Source organism: Gouania willdenowi, chromosome 8, assembly GCF_900634775.1.
Source record: "Gouania willdenowi chromosome 8, fGouWil2.1, whole genome shotgun sequence".
Taxonomy (NCBI): domain Eukaryota; kingdom Metazoa; phylum Chordata; class Actinopteri; order Blenniiformes; family Gobiesocidae; genus Gouania; species Gouania willdenowi.
The window spans coordinates 29,885,276-29,903,775 of record NC_041051.1 but is presented as its reverse complement, the minus strand read 5'-3'; the positions used below and the strand labels follow the sequence as shown (position 1 = coordinate 29,903,775).

The 18,500-nt window shown below is 39.6% G+C and overlaps 1 protein-coding gene across 4 annotated transcripts in view; it reads left to right on the top strand.

Annotated features, from left to right (window-relative positions):
- LOC114468808 (shisa family member 6) overlaps positions 1–13,136 on the top strand; it is a 102,957-nt gene extending 89,821 nt beyond the window's left edge. For 2 of the 4 annotated variants that reach the window (XM_028455902.1, XM_028455901.1), the window contains one exon: positions 8,833–13,136. In XM_028455902.1, coding sequence (XP_028311703.1) covers positions 8,833–9,440 — 608 coding nt within the window. In that variant the 3' untranslated portion in view covers positions 9,441–13,136. Of the gene's footprint in view, positions 1–1,933; positions 2,087–8,832 lie in introns of all 4 variants that reach the window. The other 2 variants (XM_028455900.1, XM_028455899.1) reach the window with 2 other exon arrangements.
- Positions 13,137–18,500: the final 5,364 nt, after the last annotated feature.

The window sequence follows — 18,500 nt, the reverse complement described above, 5'->3', positions numbered from 1 at the left end:
TTAAATCCTTCCTTTTTACATATAAATCATACAGTTGTGGTCTATATAAAGAGGAACTGCAATGCTTGGGTCTGAATTCCTCATTATTATAGCTCCACCCCTTTTCTACCCTTTTCTGATGTGCTTCTGAGAGCAACTCGTTTTCGTGCGGTCTCTTTAAATGCAAATGAGACACTTCATACCCCGCCCCCTCTCCAGGTTGCAGAGGTGACACTCGGTTCAACTCCACCCTGCTCGGCCATTTTTGTAGTTTGATAGAAGAGATACGATTGTCTAGTGGCGCAGAAAATGTTTATTCACACGTTATTTACAAAATGTCAACAACAGAAGCCTTACATGTTCGAGCCAGAGTCGGACCCAGCGGAGCGAGATGAAAATGAAGATGATGAACCTGCAGAACCCTAACAAGTGAGCTAACACAAGCACCGAGCTAACGCTAGTGCCAAGCTAACGTCACAAAATGCATTTTAATACAGTCTTTTCAAAGACAAAAACGGCAAAATGAAATGACTAATGAAAACTTTAGACTTAAATTAAATCACGTAGGCCATATCATCAAGGATCTAAAACGAGCACACAGCGCTAACATATGAAGTCTGAAGACGGTGCAACTGCTAATGCTAACAAAACCATGACAGGGACGTCTTATCACACTTTTTAGTGTTATTTACAGCTTACCGAAGTGCTCTGTTCGTTGTCTCCAAAGATAGAAGGAATTGAACCCTCAATCAGACAAAGTCTGACTCTCGTAACTTCTGCATCCGTGAGCTTGGACTACAAAATAAAAGCGAGAAATAAAAATGGCAGATTGCTCGAAGTGTTGGGCCTGGAGTCGATGTCCTAATTTGGCAGTTCCGCTGCAAATACTGTGACGTTATTGTTCAAAAAACATAATAGAGAATCGAAAAATCAAAACAGATTGAAAAATATGACCAAAACAGAATATAAAGATATCAACGGAGCACCTGAAGAGACTAATTTGAACTTTTCTGTACTTCTAAACACTAAATATACAACAAAATGCATTTAAGGGCTAAAAAAGTGGATTTAGCATGATATGTCTCCTTTAAGTGGCCACCATTATAACTGGTGACAACTTACGACCATGGTGTTAGGACTTTTTGTTCAACATCAAAACTCATAGACCAATAAATCCAAGATCATCTGCTAAAAAAAAAGGTTGAAAATTGCTTTTCGAAAGTTAGCTTTAATCTCTACAGTAAACATTCAGGTTTTTGACATTTTTGGAGAAGTTTGGCGCATTGCATTGTGGGATGTGGAGTCCCATAGGTGGATGCATGAAATTGGTTTTGCTTTCTTCTCCAGACGAGGAGGACAGTGATTAGCTCGACTCCATTTTTGTTCTAGTTTGTTCCCCTTGATATCACTTCACGCCACCAGACATTCAATTTTGGCCTAATTCGGATCTTTTCGTGTAAACCCGAAAATAAAGATGATAACTTGTCCAGGACAGCATCAAATCCAGAGATACAGGGATTAAACGGTGGTTGGGCAGCGGTGTTTTTTCTAACTTTATTTACAAAGTCTTTCAGCTGTGCAACACATGAGGGTTTTAAATGACGACCTTCCACCTAACCACATTCTCTGTTGTTGCTGACTCAGACGTTTCTGGTTCATGAGGGAAGGGTTGAGGATTCCACAAGACTTGCATCAATGGTGAAGAAATTGGCATTTTCAGCACAGCTCTCTGATCTTATGTCTTCTGGCTTCAGTTCAAACACTCATCATCATCATCATTTGCATTTAAAGGGAATCAACCAAGAACCAACCAGAAGTGCTTTGTCCTCCCTGTCAGTCTCCTTTAAAGCACATTTCCCACTGCATCTCCCTCCCATTCCAGTTCTCCTCCACCTCCAGTAGATCCAGTCAAAGCCGTCCTTTTCACTGAATGTCCTCCCCTGTCCCCCTGTAGAGAGACCCCAGCGGACCAACAACATCCTGACCGCGGCCACCGAGCCCTACGACCTCTCCCTGTCCAGATCCTTCCAGAACCTGAGCCACATGTCGCCCTCCTACGAGCTGAGCCTCCAGTCTGACTTAAGTAATTACGCTCTGCACAGAACGAGTAGGTGCTGCTTCGCTCGTCATCCGTCACCGTTTCACCCCGACGAGCACGGACTGACGTCACGGCTCCACCAAACATCTCCGTGTCCATGTCTGCTGGCCATGTTAGGGAAAATCAACTTTAATAAAAGCCCACCTCCATCGCCTCATCTACAAGCCCATCGCCTGACATTAATTGGTGTAAATGGGCTCCATCTGCGGCCCGTGTCATGTGGCTGATGTCTCATAATGACACATTAGGAGCTGCTTCAGAGGCCCAGCGACGCTACAGCTCATTATCCTCGCTTTGGCGTTAGCACAGCTGTTCCAACACATCTCACATTCCTCAAACGTCTGCATGTGTGGATATTCATCATAGATTTAATGTTTGTGGATGTATTTATGGTGTAAGAAACTCAACCAAAGAGCGTCAGAATTAGTTGTAGATTAGACAGTTGAGGACTTTTGACTTGACTTGAGAAGCAGTGACTTGTTCCCACCTCTGATGATGGCATTTGAAAAGTTAGGTCCTATAAGAGATGAGAAAATAATAAAGTGTGAGGTTCAAATCCCTCTTGAATTTATAGAAATGACCATCACGAGTCAGAGGACACCGAAGATAAACTATAAGTTCCTCTTTAAGGCGTCACATGCATTTCTGGTCAACAGTTCCTTTAGTTTTCATTTTCCAATCTGAAGGAAATTATGTAAATTAGTAGTTAGTTCTTACACGTAACATACTTCTTGATCCTGAGTCCTCACCATCAAACAAAGTTTGTTGGATTCCTGTAAATTTAAAGAGTGTCTGAAAGCTGAACATGGCGATTAAAACCGTGTAAAACCGTTTCCTTTTCAGACGTTCTTTGCGTTCTAGCCCCGACTAGCCATTGTTATGAGCTCCATCTACAGCCGGGGTGTCAAGCTCATTTTTGTTCAGGGGCCAAATATGGAGCAATGTCATCTCAAGAGGGCCACAGATTTTATGCAGGAAAACAAGTACCGGTAATTTCAAAATGATTGTGTCCTAGTTTGCACTTCTACATATACATCTAATAGAAAAAACCAACAGATATCCAAGCAATAAGTGAAAGCTATTAATCCCAACAGAATCTTCACTTTAAATTTCCAAGATTTTGTGACTAACTTCTATTCAATTAAGGGAAATATGTCATAATTTGAGGAAAATGTAGAGATTTTGTAAGATGTTGAGTCTTCTCAACAGTTTAACATTAAAAATGACTGCAGTCATGCAATATAAGGATTGTTGAGTTTAATTTATACAATGATTCATGTTTTACTTTCTCCTGCGGGCCGAATTGGATGCTCCAAAGGGCCGGAGTTGGCTCCTGGGCCATGAGTTTGACACTTGTGATCTACAGGTTAGCTGAAGCTGAAAGTCAAGTATGTGTGCACGTGTTTAAGCATGTAACAGCTGAAAGGGAGAGTATTCTGTTTTCATCATTCAACAAAAAATGCACATCACAAGTCAGTCAGTCACTATTTTAACTGCATATGCAGACATGGCAAATAATGAATAAACTGGTTCTAAGCGTAAAAGTCGGTTTTTAAAACCGTCACTAGAATTGCGATATATCGTGATTTCTAGCATCGATATGTCTTGAATAGTTTTGTCCCCCACCCTCAGCCTAAAGTACATTTAAAACATGTGGACCAAACAGTTGCACAATCACAAACAAATATAGTTATACACGTCCATGTGTCCACCAGTTAAAATAAAAACCGCTGAACTTGTCGGCGACAGGTGGGAGACTGTTGTGTTAGAGCAGAAAGACAACTAAAACATGTAGGACAGTGGGTCTCCAGGACCAAAGAATAAGATCTTTTTACTTTCCGCAAAATTTAATATTTAAAATTCAAATAACTTGCCTATCTCCTCCAATAAAGGGAGACCAATTATATTTGGATGTTGTTTTTCCACTATACGCGTCTTCAAAAGGATTAAAGCAGGGTTCACAGCAAAGCAATTCTCCCAGAAATCCTTTAAAAAGCCAAAACCACTCCATTCAAATCCACTTCTGCACAAAAACTTCCATATTAATGCTCCGTCTTATTTGCAGTGTTAATGATCAATAGGCGGTTCAGTATCACGCCGCCTGTGTGAGGGAAAGTAAGCACCTCAAATGTGATTGGCTGAGTTCTGTGTGTCGCGTTAATCACTAAGTATCGCAGCTAAATCGGATGCTGCATTCTGCATCACTTCTCCTTAAATTCTAACCACTTAAATCAAACCAATTAAATTAATGGACACGGAGAAGTCGGCCCAATGTCAACCAACCATAAACAAGCACTTTGCATTAAATCCAGTTTGAATTCCAGTCTGCTTCCATGTTGTCTATCTGACTAATGTAGATGGCTGTGATTGCCAGATGTTGTCCCAGTTGCTGCACACTGTAGCTTCACGACAGCATCAGTTAGTGTGTGTGGCAGTATCCCTCGTTTTGACCTATTAATGAAGCCCTGGGCCACGTTTCTGCCTCTGGATGACATTTTCTGCCATATTGCTGCATCCAAACCCCCCCCACCCCCCCTGGGGAAAAATCCCAAGCTCATTGGCTGAGGCCGGAGCGTGGACTTCTTTATTAGTGATGCACAGAGCGAGGGACATGTGAACCGCTTCAGGAGAAGGGCAATGGGGTAACCTTCTATATGCAGGCATGACTTCCAGCAGCCACACTAACAGATCGCTTCACTAAAAACACTGGAGATTAAAGAGGATTCTTGAGAGTAATTTATCAGGAAAAAACTCCTAATTTGAGCATGTTGACACAAAGGCAGACTTGTTATCCTGCAAAGAAACAGTTTCTGATTGATGAACCATGCATTCTGAAAATTGGCTCTCGGCTATAGAGTGACGGTGAAAAAGGAATATGAAGCTATCCAGTTAACACATCCAAGAAGACTAAGGATCAATGCAGGTTCAGCCACTGTTAATCATTCCTTTACTTTCAACTGTATTTTGTGAATTCCAAGATCTTTAGTGTTTTAGATCGTGACTAAACAATAGGTTCCTTTTTTTTAAATTTCCTAAAAATATAAATAACCTGCCTTGCTCTTCCAATAAGGGGAAACCTTGTTTTTCCACCTTAATAGTCTTCAAAATAATTAAAGCAGCGTTCACAGCAAACCTACCCAAAGCAATCCTCTGAGAAATCCTGAAAAAAAAACACTGCATTCACATCCACTTCTGCATCAAAACTCTGATATTAATATGTAATTTGAGTGCAGTGTTAGTGATCAATAGTGATCCGCACATTTTGATTCTTTTCACAGAATGAAAACATGAGAAAAACTATAAACATAATGGCCCCAAAACACTGAAGAGTATCACATGTGAGCAGTTTTGATGCTCCGGGATGAAAATAACCATCTTAGGATTGTCCTCATCTGCTTGTTTCTTCATGCAACATCTGCAGTTTGTATCTAAAAAAACAAAAACAAAACTTAAATACTTGTGATGTTGCTCACGATCCCTCCAGCCCTGCAGGTACAAGCGTCTCAACTCTCTACCGGCGCTGCAGCGCTTCAAACAATGGCGGGAGGTTGATTGTGTGCTATGCATATCTCTGAATATGCATGAACGCAGTCACAATTCACCAATCACAGTCCCCTTCCAGTCAGCTGTGGTGGGCTAGGGGTGCACCTAAAACATGCAGGATATATAGTTATAGATACAATGCTTTATGGAGCATCATCTGTGAGAGATCAGAAGAAGATTCACTCTCTCTGTTCTCACACACAAACAGGGACTGTGACCCACACGTCACAAGAAAAAAAAAACCTAAAGAAACCAATAATGATAGTATTGCATATTTGGGTATTAGCTGATACTGATTTTAATAGAAAATATTAGACAAGGCTTGAGTGATATTATTTAAAAGGAGACAACATTTATTATTAACCAATGGGTTACAGAAATTTTAACCTTAAAAAGAATATTCCACAAGTGAAGACCCTGAAAAATGACCAATAAAGCCAATATAAACAATATATATTAAATTAGGTATTTTAGATGCAGAGCGATATAATGTTATGATATGTTGTGAAAGTAAATAGTAAATATGATACCCAAAACAAAAGCAAAAGAAAAACTCATGGAGGTTTTTCATCTTGATGCAGTGCACCACCATGCCAACTTGAACAAGACTAAGGATACTTTCACACCAGTTTAGTCCTGGACTCGGTCCGAATGAGCGGAGGACAGCTGATAATTTATTACCTTGGTTTGGTTTGCGTTCAGAGCGCAACTTCTGATCCGCACCAAAAAGCCTCTGGTGCAGTTACAGGAGTTAAACACGTGGAGGGCAGTTGCTGGAGTAGTGACTTCTCTAGAAACAGAAACCATGACAATAGGCTCTCATCTATGGGTCAAAGCGTGCCCTAAGTATGCATTTTTTGCATCGTCGCCGGTTCTCCTGACCGCCCACAATGCCATGCGCTCCACGTCATCTCCGATAGTTTCTGTTTTTAGTTTTGCATTCACGGCGTACCTGATCGCTCTAGGCTTTGATTGGAAACGCTCTGTGAGCAGCAGAAACAATCTCTCTTGAATTTGCCTCTTTGATCCACTCAAGACTTCATTTTGCATGATCAAACCACCCAAATGTGGCGAACTATCAGGGCAAACACATTTTAGAGTATTTTAAATGCTCTAGGATCAGTCGGTTTGAAAGCACCCTCACCAACCGTAACAATGAAAAACTATTCGTGACAACTAAGCATCTTCTGTCGATCTACTGCTGCTCTAATCCATGTGTAAGGGACGGTGTTCGACTATTGTTATCAACATCGCATAATGTTTGCTAACAAACAGCTGGAGGTGTTCATAGACCACAGTCGAAGCTAAAATGTAATGCTTCTGCTCTAAACTCAATCAAAGCATGTATTCTCCAAGCAGATAGTGAGTATTTTTGTGTGTAGAAGTTGTTTTTATCTATTGAGTTGTACCGTGAGATACGGCAAAACCCGTTAGCTCAGCAGACATATCAGATGGGCCGACCCATGAGTAAAGCTCACCCATCACCATCCACAAGCAGGCCGTTATCAGACAGGCAGGGAAAACAGCGTCAAAGCAAACTCATATCATCCACTCGCACTCTCTCCGCTGTGATATATTACATTTTTTGGCGCAGGTCAAACTGATTTATTCACTGCTTCTCTCAATGTTCGCAAGCCTTTTATTATTGAGATCAGCGAGGTTGTGTACAATCCTTCTTATGATGTTACGATGCAACTGTTTTCTAACAGCATAAGCACGATAATAAAGTCAATAAATATTCAACGGTTTTAAAACAAGTTGACATGCTGTGAAATAACATTCTCCCACCAACAGTAAAAACAAAACCTAGTGATATTTTACTTGACAATTAATGGAACACATCTGGGTTGAAGTGCAAAAAGTAAAAAGCTGCTTAACTACAGGAATAATCATTAACAAGTCACTGGTCATGATTGTTGTCCCTTGTATCCACATGATACATTTATTTTCTTTAACTTTCATTCAAGAAATACATTTTATCGAGACAAGATTGGTTGCACACATCACAATAGTCATATAGAAATTGATAAAACAATCATAAAAGACACTCATTTCCTTTATTAAATGGTTGAAAAGATTAAGAATTAAGTGCCTGTGATCATTTTTCCAGTTTAAGGAAAATAAATGAAGTCCTGGGTGTGTAGGCTGTGACGGCTCTGTTTGGGTGACATGTAGGAGGAAATATAATTGATTTATGTGTGGAGTTGTGACAATGTGGATATTTGTGCATGGCTGCATAGTCTGCAATCCTGTATATACCAAAAAAACAGCTCTGGATTTGAGCATTACTTTGAAAATCAATTAAATTCTGCGTTGGAATCACAGTAGGGCTTGGAAAGTGTGTTTAGGTTGTCAACTAAGTCATCAGCAGGATGACTATTGCATCATCAGCAAGGTTAAAAAACCCATCCCACAACTCTCTAAACCAGCTCACGTTTACTATTCAACAATAAGGGATTTCTGCTCCACAATGATGCAACATCCAAGACTCAGTAACACTAAGGGTACATCCTCGGTTTAGTCCCGGACTCGGTCCGAATGGGCAGAGGACAGCTAATCATTTTATAACCTTGGTTTCGCTCGGTTTGCGTTCAGATTGCAACTTCTGATCCGCACCAAAGTCTCTAGGCAGACAAACGGAAACCCAAAGAAGAGGCTCTCATTTATGGGTCAAAGCGAGCTCTTAAGAGTGCTTAGAAACTTCTTTCTTCTGTTTGTTTTTTTAGAAAAACAGTCAACAATGGAGCAGCAACAAATTGACGTGCTTTTTGAGATTTAAATGCCCTATTTTGCACCATTGCCGGATATCCTGCCCACCCACAATATCGTGCGCTAGACGTAATCTCCGATACTTCTGCCCCGTGTCCGTATACATTCACAGCGCACCTAATTGCTCTAGACTTCGATTGGAAACTCCTGTTTGCTGATGCCCCACTTTCACGATTTGTATTTATCCTAAAAATCAAGAGCAGGACTTTTTGCCCCACTGCATTTTTCAGACGAATCATGAACACATTTTCCTACAAGGTATCTTTTATCAAACCAAATGTTGCATGGTGGAACAGATTAAGGGTTCTTGCAGGTGTTTGGCTTTTGTGACTGGTTTCTCTCCAGATACTTCAGTTCATGACGACCCCTCATAAGTCTAAACTTTGTTGACGTAAGTCCTAATGTTGCTTCCTTGCTCTGATCACCTCTGCTGTCCTTTTCAGATGACAAAGAAGTAGAAGATTACTACCCGAGAAAACATCTTCATCCAGACTTTGGTGGTCGAGGACCGACCCACATGGTGAAGCTAAATGCAGAACCGCAACAGCACCAGCAGCGACAGCGCCCCCGTCGGGTCCAGAGGGCGATGTCCCAGGACCACGTTCTTTCACCCCCGAGGACTCCGCGCCGCGGAGACTATGGGTTGTCTTCATACGGCGCGTCAGCGGCTGCGGCGTACGGAAGCAGTCGCCACCTCTCTGACGAGCAGCTGCTTTCAGCAGACCGCCTCCACTCCCAGGATCCTTTGCTGCTGTCCCCGGCAATGAGGCGGGACAAGTTTCGGGAGAAGGCAATGGCACGGGCAATGTCTCACGCCGACATGATGATGCCCACAACGCCGGTCGTGGACCGCCACAAGATGACCAAGATGCACTCTCAGCCCAATGCCTCTAACGACTCCTACAACACGCTGACTGTCAACCATCAGGGGACCACGTCCAAGAGGCAGGCCTTCGCCTCCCGACGAACACACACGGTGGACCACCTACAGTATATTCCCGGCCACTACCACACTTACCGCACTGCCAGTAAGAACGAGGTAACTGTGTAATGGCAGAATGGACGCGATGCCTCTCATACTTACCATGAACAATATCTCTGCAGAGCTGTTTGTTCCCTCAAGTTAAACACACTTCCTGCTTTTAGCACCGCCGTCATCCAGATTTTGGTCACTAGACGTTCCTCTCCTAGCATCATAAGGGCTTTGCGCGTTGACTCAAAGATCATTCAAGTGTAACGCCGTAAAGAAGATTTTTTTAAATGACTACAAGACTGATGGGGGATTGTATCAAATTTATAAACATATAAACACAATATATTTACTATTTGTATTTTCAGTCCTTGGTATAGATTTGGAGATCCTCATTAACTGATGTGTGCACTTGAAGTGGGACCTGTTAAACCGACCCATTTCACGGGTTAAGAAGCACAATTGAATTCCTATTGTTTTACTTTTAGTTGATTTTTCACCACGGTGAGAACATATCAGCTCATTAGTGGAAACAGAGGCTACTTCCTTTGCATTAAATAGATGATTGTATATAGGCTACGCTAGCAGTGTTTAGGCAAGAAAAGCCAGTCCTCCTGCTACATTTTGAGTTATTCTTGTCTCTCACCTATAAGTTTGATGTTAGATAAGACAAACTCCGAAAATGATCCGTGGTATTTCAGATGTACAAATGGAATTTGTTTATTTTAAACTGTGCTTGTCCCATAAATCTAAGTATTTCCTTGATCTCTGTAGTTTGCTCTTCCTGGCTTTGTGGGATTTGTTTGTGGTTTGCCGGCTGCTTTCATCTTTACTTTTCAGGTTCTCGATGTTGGGGAGTTTAAAGGTAAAGTAGTAATTTTGTGTCTAGGTGACAGAATCAGCGAGACCATGACAGCCATTGAAGCATTGAACAAAGAGATGTTTGTTTGAACGTTTGCATTAAAACAATGCCTTATTGTATGGATTCCCATATGCTCTTAATGGAACAATCATACTTTGGTCTGTCTTAGCTTTTTTGGGTACTGTACTGACGATGACTGACCAGCAGAAAAAGAAGCAGAAGCCCGTAAATCAGTAAGCATTCACGGCCAATCAGTTGCTCCCACTGCTCCTCCACTGTCTGCTTCACCTCTGCTAGACAAACATTGAGACATGACACTAATGCAACAGTGTTCACTTGCACTGAGAAGGGAATGAGATCTGGGTTTGTTTGCATTAGTAGCGTAGAGGTGAGATCAGATTGTGCAATGGGGAGAAAATTGGTCCTGTCCAATTATCAAATAAAGATCAGTCTCCACCTTGCGTTCTAACATTCATTCCCTTTGTCAAAAAAGGCTTTCAAGACATGGCATATATCCATAACTGAAAAGAACACAGAAACGTCTAAAATTAACTTTTTTCTAATGACCATAAGCTACATTTTTACACTTGCTTTACGATTCCAATACAAATCAATACTAATAGGCCTTTTTCTCCTACCGAACTAGTTTTCCATCAAATTTAGTTTTTTTCACCCTGTATCGATAAGTACTTGAAGTGCTATAATTAGGGCATTAAATTTGGCAGGACGGTATAGTGTGATGAAAAATTTTGAGATGTATGTTTTTGATGCAATTTCAGGACTCATTAGCACCATCTAGAGTTTGTTACTTTTCACTGGTTTGAACTAGCTAGATGGCATTTGGTAAGTATATGCAGTGGACCGTGACTAGCAAAAATGTAATTTGAACTAAATTCAACAGGAAGTCTGCAATTTTTAATTTAGCAGCCACAATAGCACTTTTTCTCAATTTTTTGGCCAAACCACATCTTTAATTATTGTTTGGAACCTATGATGGTTTTGAAGTTTGGGTTATATTTGGGTTCAGTAAAGAAGAAAATGCCAAACATAAAACAGTTTGTGATTCATATCGAATGTGTGTAAACATAAGTAAAACCAACACAAAATTGACGACGGCACCTCTGTTACCACAACAACCAGCTACGCTAACAGAAGTCGTTCGCCAGTGAGAAGGGATGTGACTTAGGCCGTAACAGAGGTGGATATTTCAAACTGTGTAACAGCACCATAGGAAGTGTTGTGAACCCTGTGTTTCCAACCACAGAAGATGAACGTTTCTACTAGATACGGAACAGCGAGGTGGCCTCCACAACACACACACACACAGCTTCTGTCTTTGCCAGACGCTGGCAAAATAAAACATCTAGTTCATTTTTAAAATAAACAAACTGTGTTCCATGCAGTTATTTTCCAACACGCTTGCTCCTTTTCAGGGTCTGCTGGTGCCTATACCGTGGACAAGGCAGAAGTGGATCGTATTTCACATTAATATTGCACTTATCCATGGTTGAATCACAATAATCTCCAGGGCAGGAACGAGTCAAATTCTTTCTGCACCTCTCGAAGGACACAGCTAACTTTTTATATGGCTTTGTGGTTCTCTTTATTAGACTACAACTCATGATACATATATTGCGTGATTACAGTTAAATTAGTGAGATCTCCTGAGTCCTTGCGATTAGCACAGGCTAAGCTAGTTAGCTTCTATTTGATCTTTATTCAACAGGCAGAAAAATTAGGAACATACTCTTATTTGCAGCCTTAAAACTCTCTTGTAAGAATTCTGATTTTACATTTGTTCAAATCAGAATGACTGTAAAGATTAAAGATTATAACCGTTCAGTACGCACCAGTACCGTAGCTAACGTCTGTACCGTAACAATTCAGTAGGAGTGTGTGGACTGTTACACCCCTAACATGCATGATTATGTTAGTATAAGGCTGATGATATTGGCTCATTGATATTGTCCATTGGTAAAACTAATCCCAAATTGAATGATGCAGATTCTCATTTATCCGAAGACCTCAGTGTTGTCAAATTTATCCTTTGGTTCCCAACCAGACCAATGAACATCCCTTAGTAAACATATAAAAATAGATTTTAAACTCCTTAATATGTAAAAATGAAATAATAATCCTTATTTTCTGTGTTTCTTTGCAAATGTTTGCTTTTCTGTATTTATTGATATAAATATTAAATTGTTTTGTAGGTGGAAGGGGATATGAAAGCTATCACATGAAATGTTTTTCTTTAACTCGATGTGCCACTTTATTTATAAATGCCAGGTCTGCATTTAATGATGTCAAACACAAGCTGTTGTTTTCCCCCCACACTGTCTTCACTGTGTTGTTACTGTCCTAGAAAGAAAGTGCTCAGTGAAGCTGGACGAACATGGATAACGGAGTCAACTGGTTCATCCTCCTCGGTCAACAAATCGCTCTAAATTCTGCTCCTCCTTCTCACTTAAACAATGATGTCATCCCAAGAGCCTTTTCTCGATGTGCAATATTTCTTATTATTCATGCGGTTTGACTTCTAACACCTCGCGTGGTCCATTTGCTGCAATCGAAACCTTTTGTGGTGTAGGAGTGTGTTGTCTTTCAGTTTTTTAATGCAGTCAAATGTGGTACAATGACAAATGTTTCTTGTGCTTTGGAAAATTACCGGGGACTGATTTAAAGGTTTTACAAAAGTGTCATATACAGTATGTTCTGTTCATTTTGTTTATTTGTTTACAACTAATTAAAGATACATTATATGTATTACATGCAGCCCATGTTGAATTTGTGTCTTTGGTAAATAAGGAAATGTGAACTATAACTAAGAGGATATAAAACACCAGCAGGAGGTTTTTTTTCCACATGTTACCAACTCATGTAAGTCAGGCAATGGTTCTCAAACTTTTTAGGTTCAAATACCCCCTTTTTTCTATTTCTGAATCCAAGTCCCCCCTTTGTCCGACTATAACGTTTTGCTTGGAAAACTATTTAAAAACAACTGTAGAGCATAATGATGGAATGAACGAGTGATAACACACATTTAAGAAATCATATTGTGTAAATAAGTGCAGTGGTTCTCAACTGTTTTGGGATCGTGACCCCATTTTGATATCAAGAATTTCTGATGACTTTCTAGAATTAGTTTTTGATCATAGATTAAAAATAAATAAATAAACTGCATTTAAGTTTTCCTAAATTCACAAAGTGAAAGTGTAGAAAGTGTTTGAATAAAACATTTCAGAAAACCCACATGGGTTCCCGACCCCAAGGTTGAAAAACACTGATTTAGTGTCTCCTGAATAGATTTATTTCTATAGTTTCTATAATTTCTGGTCATATCACTTTCTGGGGTGAGACCAAGACTGACAGTTTATTTGTTGGTTTTCCACTCTTTCAAGAGCCCCCTGTAGTGCCATCGCGTACCCACATTTGAGAAACACTGACCTCAGGTAACAAGATTTATGAAATAAAACCCTGAGATATTTCTGACTATAAAAAAAAGAGTTGAATATTATCAAGATGAAATGAAGAAACTGAGACGGTTACGGTTTCATTTATTTTGACAAATGTATTGATATTTCAACGATATAATCAAGTGTAATTGAAACAATGTGACTCTCATTTGCTGTTTCCATGACAGTTTTTTGCAAAATAAAAGCGATATTTCTAAAGTTTTATTTTAGTTGATTGAAGAAATACATTAAAATGGTAAAAATATAAACATTTCATTTAAAAACAATGTAACAATGCCTAAAAGATGCAATATGGGTGTGTCGGAGAAGTGAATCTTTTATAAAGTATATTCTAATAACTTAATAAACAAACCTAACTCAGATGAAAATTGGTTTCCTGGAACATTGTTTGAAGTTAGAAAGAATAGAAGTAATAAGTACTAAGAATTACATGTATACAGAAAACATGTTTGACTAACATGCATGCTCTTCAAATGTAAACAAATCCCACTCGCCACAAACTGTATAGCGCACATTTTAAAGGTGAACAAATGCTTGAATACCAGCCACTCACGGCCCAACATCCATTTAGTAATAAAACTCCTCGATTTCTTCTTCTTTTCAGATCCTTTTTCATCTTAATTTCCCCCTGTGTCGTCAGCAGTCTTCCTTTTTAGCAGTTCGGGTTTTTCAACACCCGATAAATACGTTTTCTTGTTTTTTCCGAACTCATTTTACAACTTAATTTCAGCTGCTATTGTTTGTTTTGCACTGTTCCGTTTGTCTTCTCCAACACCAAACCATAACAATCATGCTAACATAAGCACGTAGCCAATTGTTGTATGACACGTCACAACATAGTGTTCGTGGGAAATGTAGGATTAGTACAACCAGCAGTGTTGCCAGATACACATTACGTTTAAGTCTAAACACACACAAAAATCCTCAAATTTCTTGATGGAAAAACAGCCCAATCTGGCAACAATGACTTGTCACATCGTTTCTGCAGCCTGCCGATTCAAACAGACCCAGAATGGCTAGTCACGCTACAATGTTACCGGCCAAAGTTCATTTTTACCCGCATTTGATGGGTTGGTGGGTGTTAATTTAAAGCCCTGTATATATTTCGATAAACCCCCTCCCCACCCCAAAATTATAAAAATTGTAGCAAAAGTATGTCACAAACACAATATTCAATAAACAACTAAAATATCGTAGAACAGATTTATACAATACAAACAATAGATATGGAGTCATTACCGTAGGTTATTGTGAAGAAAAAAGAAAGCTTATATAATAATGCAAGAATACAAGTACATTTTCCAGGCAAAATAAAAGTGTACATAACTTATAGTAGTGGCCCAACAAGATGATTTGTTCCCAGGGCCCAAAGTGTGGTGCTACGCTCCTGTATGAGTTAGAAAGGGAATGCTAACATTGTTGATGGAGGCTAATGCTAACGGACTCGGCTCAGGACCTACAGCCTCCTCAGATACTCAATACACATTTTATATAATCATAACACTTAAACTACAACAAACAAGCAATGCGTTTAGCTGACAAAGCTAAAGGAAATGACTCAGCATTTCAGGTTGCTAATGTTGTAGGGTTTTTCTTAGCCTAAACTTTGTCTTTGTTCGATACTTCATCCAGTCACTCAAAAAAAGTACTTTTATTACATGTTTGCACGGTTCCCATCATGTCCCGGGCCCTCAGAGACTCTATTGAAATTCACAGAGCCGAGTGCAGGCAATGCATCCCCTGAACAAACCTTTGTGGTTGCGATAATGCATTAGCAATAGGGCCGACAGCTAATAGCAGTGGCCTCGTCATCCTTCAACACTCATCCATTTGCATTTAGATAGAAAAAGAGAAGAAGGTGATTTGGGCAACAGTTGAACTCGATGGAACGGTCAAATGTTTGCTGGTGCAATCATTTAATTCTGTTCTCAGTGAGCCGATTAGATCCTAAAGCTGATACTTGTGATCAGACGTGAGCATCAACTCACGAGTGGAAAATAACTGCATTGACTGTGACACTAAGTGAGTTAGACCAGGATTCATCAGTAAAAATGTACATTATATTATAAGAAATAAATAAATTATTGATTATTGCTGTGGGGAACATCGATTCATGGGTATTTTAACCTTCAGATGTGTAGCATTGCTCACTCGCTCTATTTAGTAAGAGTGGGATAATACAATGAGTTTGCGATACAATACTGTACACGATATTGGGTTCATGAGATCAATACGACGTGATATTTTAAAAAAGAATATACAAAAATCATATTGTAAAGTGGAAAAGGAAACGGGCCATGCACAGTTTATGGTCCCAACACACTTCCTCTGCCAACCTACAGGGGCAGCAACAATCCTCAGCTGCATTTAGTTTATAAGAAGAAGAAGAAGAAGAAGAACAATGGAGGGTAAAGAGAGGCAGCATGCTGGAATCTAATGGTAAAAACGTCTTCCACCGCCTTAATTAGTGTTGATTGAATTCAGTAACTTGGAGGTATTTTAGCAGTTACCTAACTTTTAACTTTTGTGCAGCTCATTGGTGTTTGAAATCAGAAATGTTTTATTGGCCAAGTACAGTTTTTAAGACAGCACAAGGAAATTGACTTGGTAGTCGGTGCTCGGAACAAAAAACAAAGAAACAAGCCAGCAACAATAATAATAATGATAAATATAAAGGATGAGGGATAAATAAAGGATAGATAGAGAATAAAGGATAAATATATATATAAATAGAATGACACAAATACTTTTTTTCTTTTGTATATCTGTTTGTTTTTTCAATATTAATGAGTAATAAGTGTAAGTTTTATCATTCATTTATTGAAAACCAGTGATGATGCTCACCCCTACTCATCGGTTCGATTAGTGAGAGACGTTTACACTATTTAAGGGGAAGTAAAGGCCCCTTAGGAGTAAACACAGACTTCACCCGCCGTAGTCACCTTTTTGTTGAGTCACGTACACCTGTGTACGACTGGCTACTGTCAAGGACTTTTAAAGGTCCTATATCATGCAAATCAACTTTTTTGAGCTTTTAACATTGTTGCAGTGTAAATTCCTTATCAAAGGTATTATTGGGATTCTTTTTTGCATCTCTTAGAAATCCTCAATAGTCCTGCTCTCTGAGCGGCTTCTGACAAACGAGCGCTTCAAATTCTAGTGACGTCACTAGAATTCTGAACCGCCCCCTCCAGGAAGTGCCTGCTGCTGGTGCCGCCCCTCCACAGTGAACATACACACCCATTCTCTCTGGTGCTACAGGCATGCGAGCGGCCGAAGAACATCTGTTCGGATGGTCATTGTCCTTTCTTATCCAGTCTGCACAGGGAAAAGAAACAGACTTTGTTTTTGTACCAAACGATAATGTCTGGTAACCGACAATGCATGTTTGACTGCGAAAGCCCTCGGAATTTGTTCAAACTTCCTAAAGAAGAGTCTACTTGCCAGAAGTGGTTGGAAATTATTATTATTGTTGCTGGCTTGTTTCTATGTTTTTTTGTTTCACGCACCGACTAACAAGTCAAATTCCTTGTGCTGTCCTAAAATCTGCCAATAAAACATTTCTGATTTCTGAAATTATCTCTGGGAACACGTGACACACCATCCAGCATTCATTAGTCTGACTGTCACTTTACAGAAGACTGCTTGGTGAACCTTGGCCAGTTCCAAAGTGGATTGTTCAGTAAATTACGTCTTCAAACCGCAGCGATTCCCATTATAAAATCTACTGATGGAGAGGCCACAGCCGTAAGTAAAATAAACCTCTAGTGAAATGTTAACCATACTCACTTCTTTGTCTTTATATTTGAAATATATTCTCTGGAACTGTTTACAAAGTTTGGTGGGCGTGCTTGTTGTCCATGCTGACGGGGCTCTAGTGCTACGGTATGGAATGGGCGGTACTCACACGGGGAGAGGCGGCGCTCCGAGAAACCGTGCGTCTCAACTTCCGGGTTGAAAGAAGATAAGTCATGTTTCTTTATATAAAATATTACCCATATGTGTCTGTAGGGGATTTTGGAAGGTCTTAATATAGCATGATATAGGACCTTTAAAGAAAATAATCCGACCCAACATCTAGTATTTGATAGTGATGGGTAGATGTGAAACGTTGCAACCCGTTACCCAAACTGTATTGATCCACATATTGATTATTTATTAGTAGTTTGCCTGCTGATGCTATCATGCTGGCGCATGCAGGTTATCTAAGAAAAAATAAAGAAAACTATTCTGTTTTAGTTTTAGTCAATTAAAAATCAGTATATTATTTGTAAAATCAAATCAATATATTTGAATTCATTATAAAATAAACTATTTACACCAAATACTTCACTTGACATTTTCTATACAATTTTGGATGGCAACACATACATGTATGTAGTGTGTGAGTGAGTGTTGGTGGTGGTCGGAGGGGCCGATGGCGCACTATGGCAGGCTCGCATCCGTCAGTCTGCCCCAGGGCAGCTGTGGCTAGTAGTTTACCACCACTAAGTGTGGAGTGAAAGAATAATGCTTTCATTCTGTAAAGCGACTTTGAGTGTCTATGATAAAGCGCTATATAAAATTGATGCATTATTATTATTATTATTATTATTATTAATATGTTTGTTCAATAAACCTGAAATAGTTCCTTAAGCCCCTCACTCTCTACTATACTGAGGGGTTGGCAGTCCTTAATAATAAAATTTAGCACTCCTTTATCTAAGCATTTAACCTGCAGAACATAAAATGAATAATTTATAATAGTCACTTGGAAATAGATTTGAATTCTGAGCGATTAAGCTGAAACAGATTAATTTTGAAACA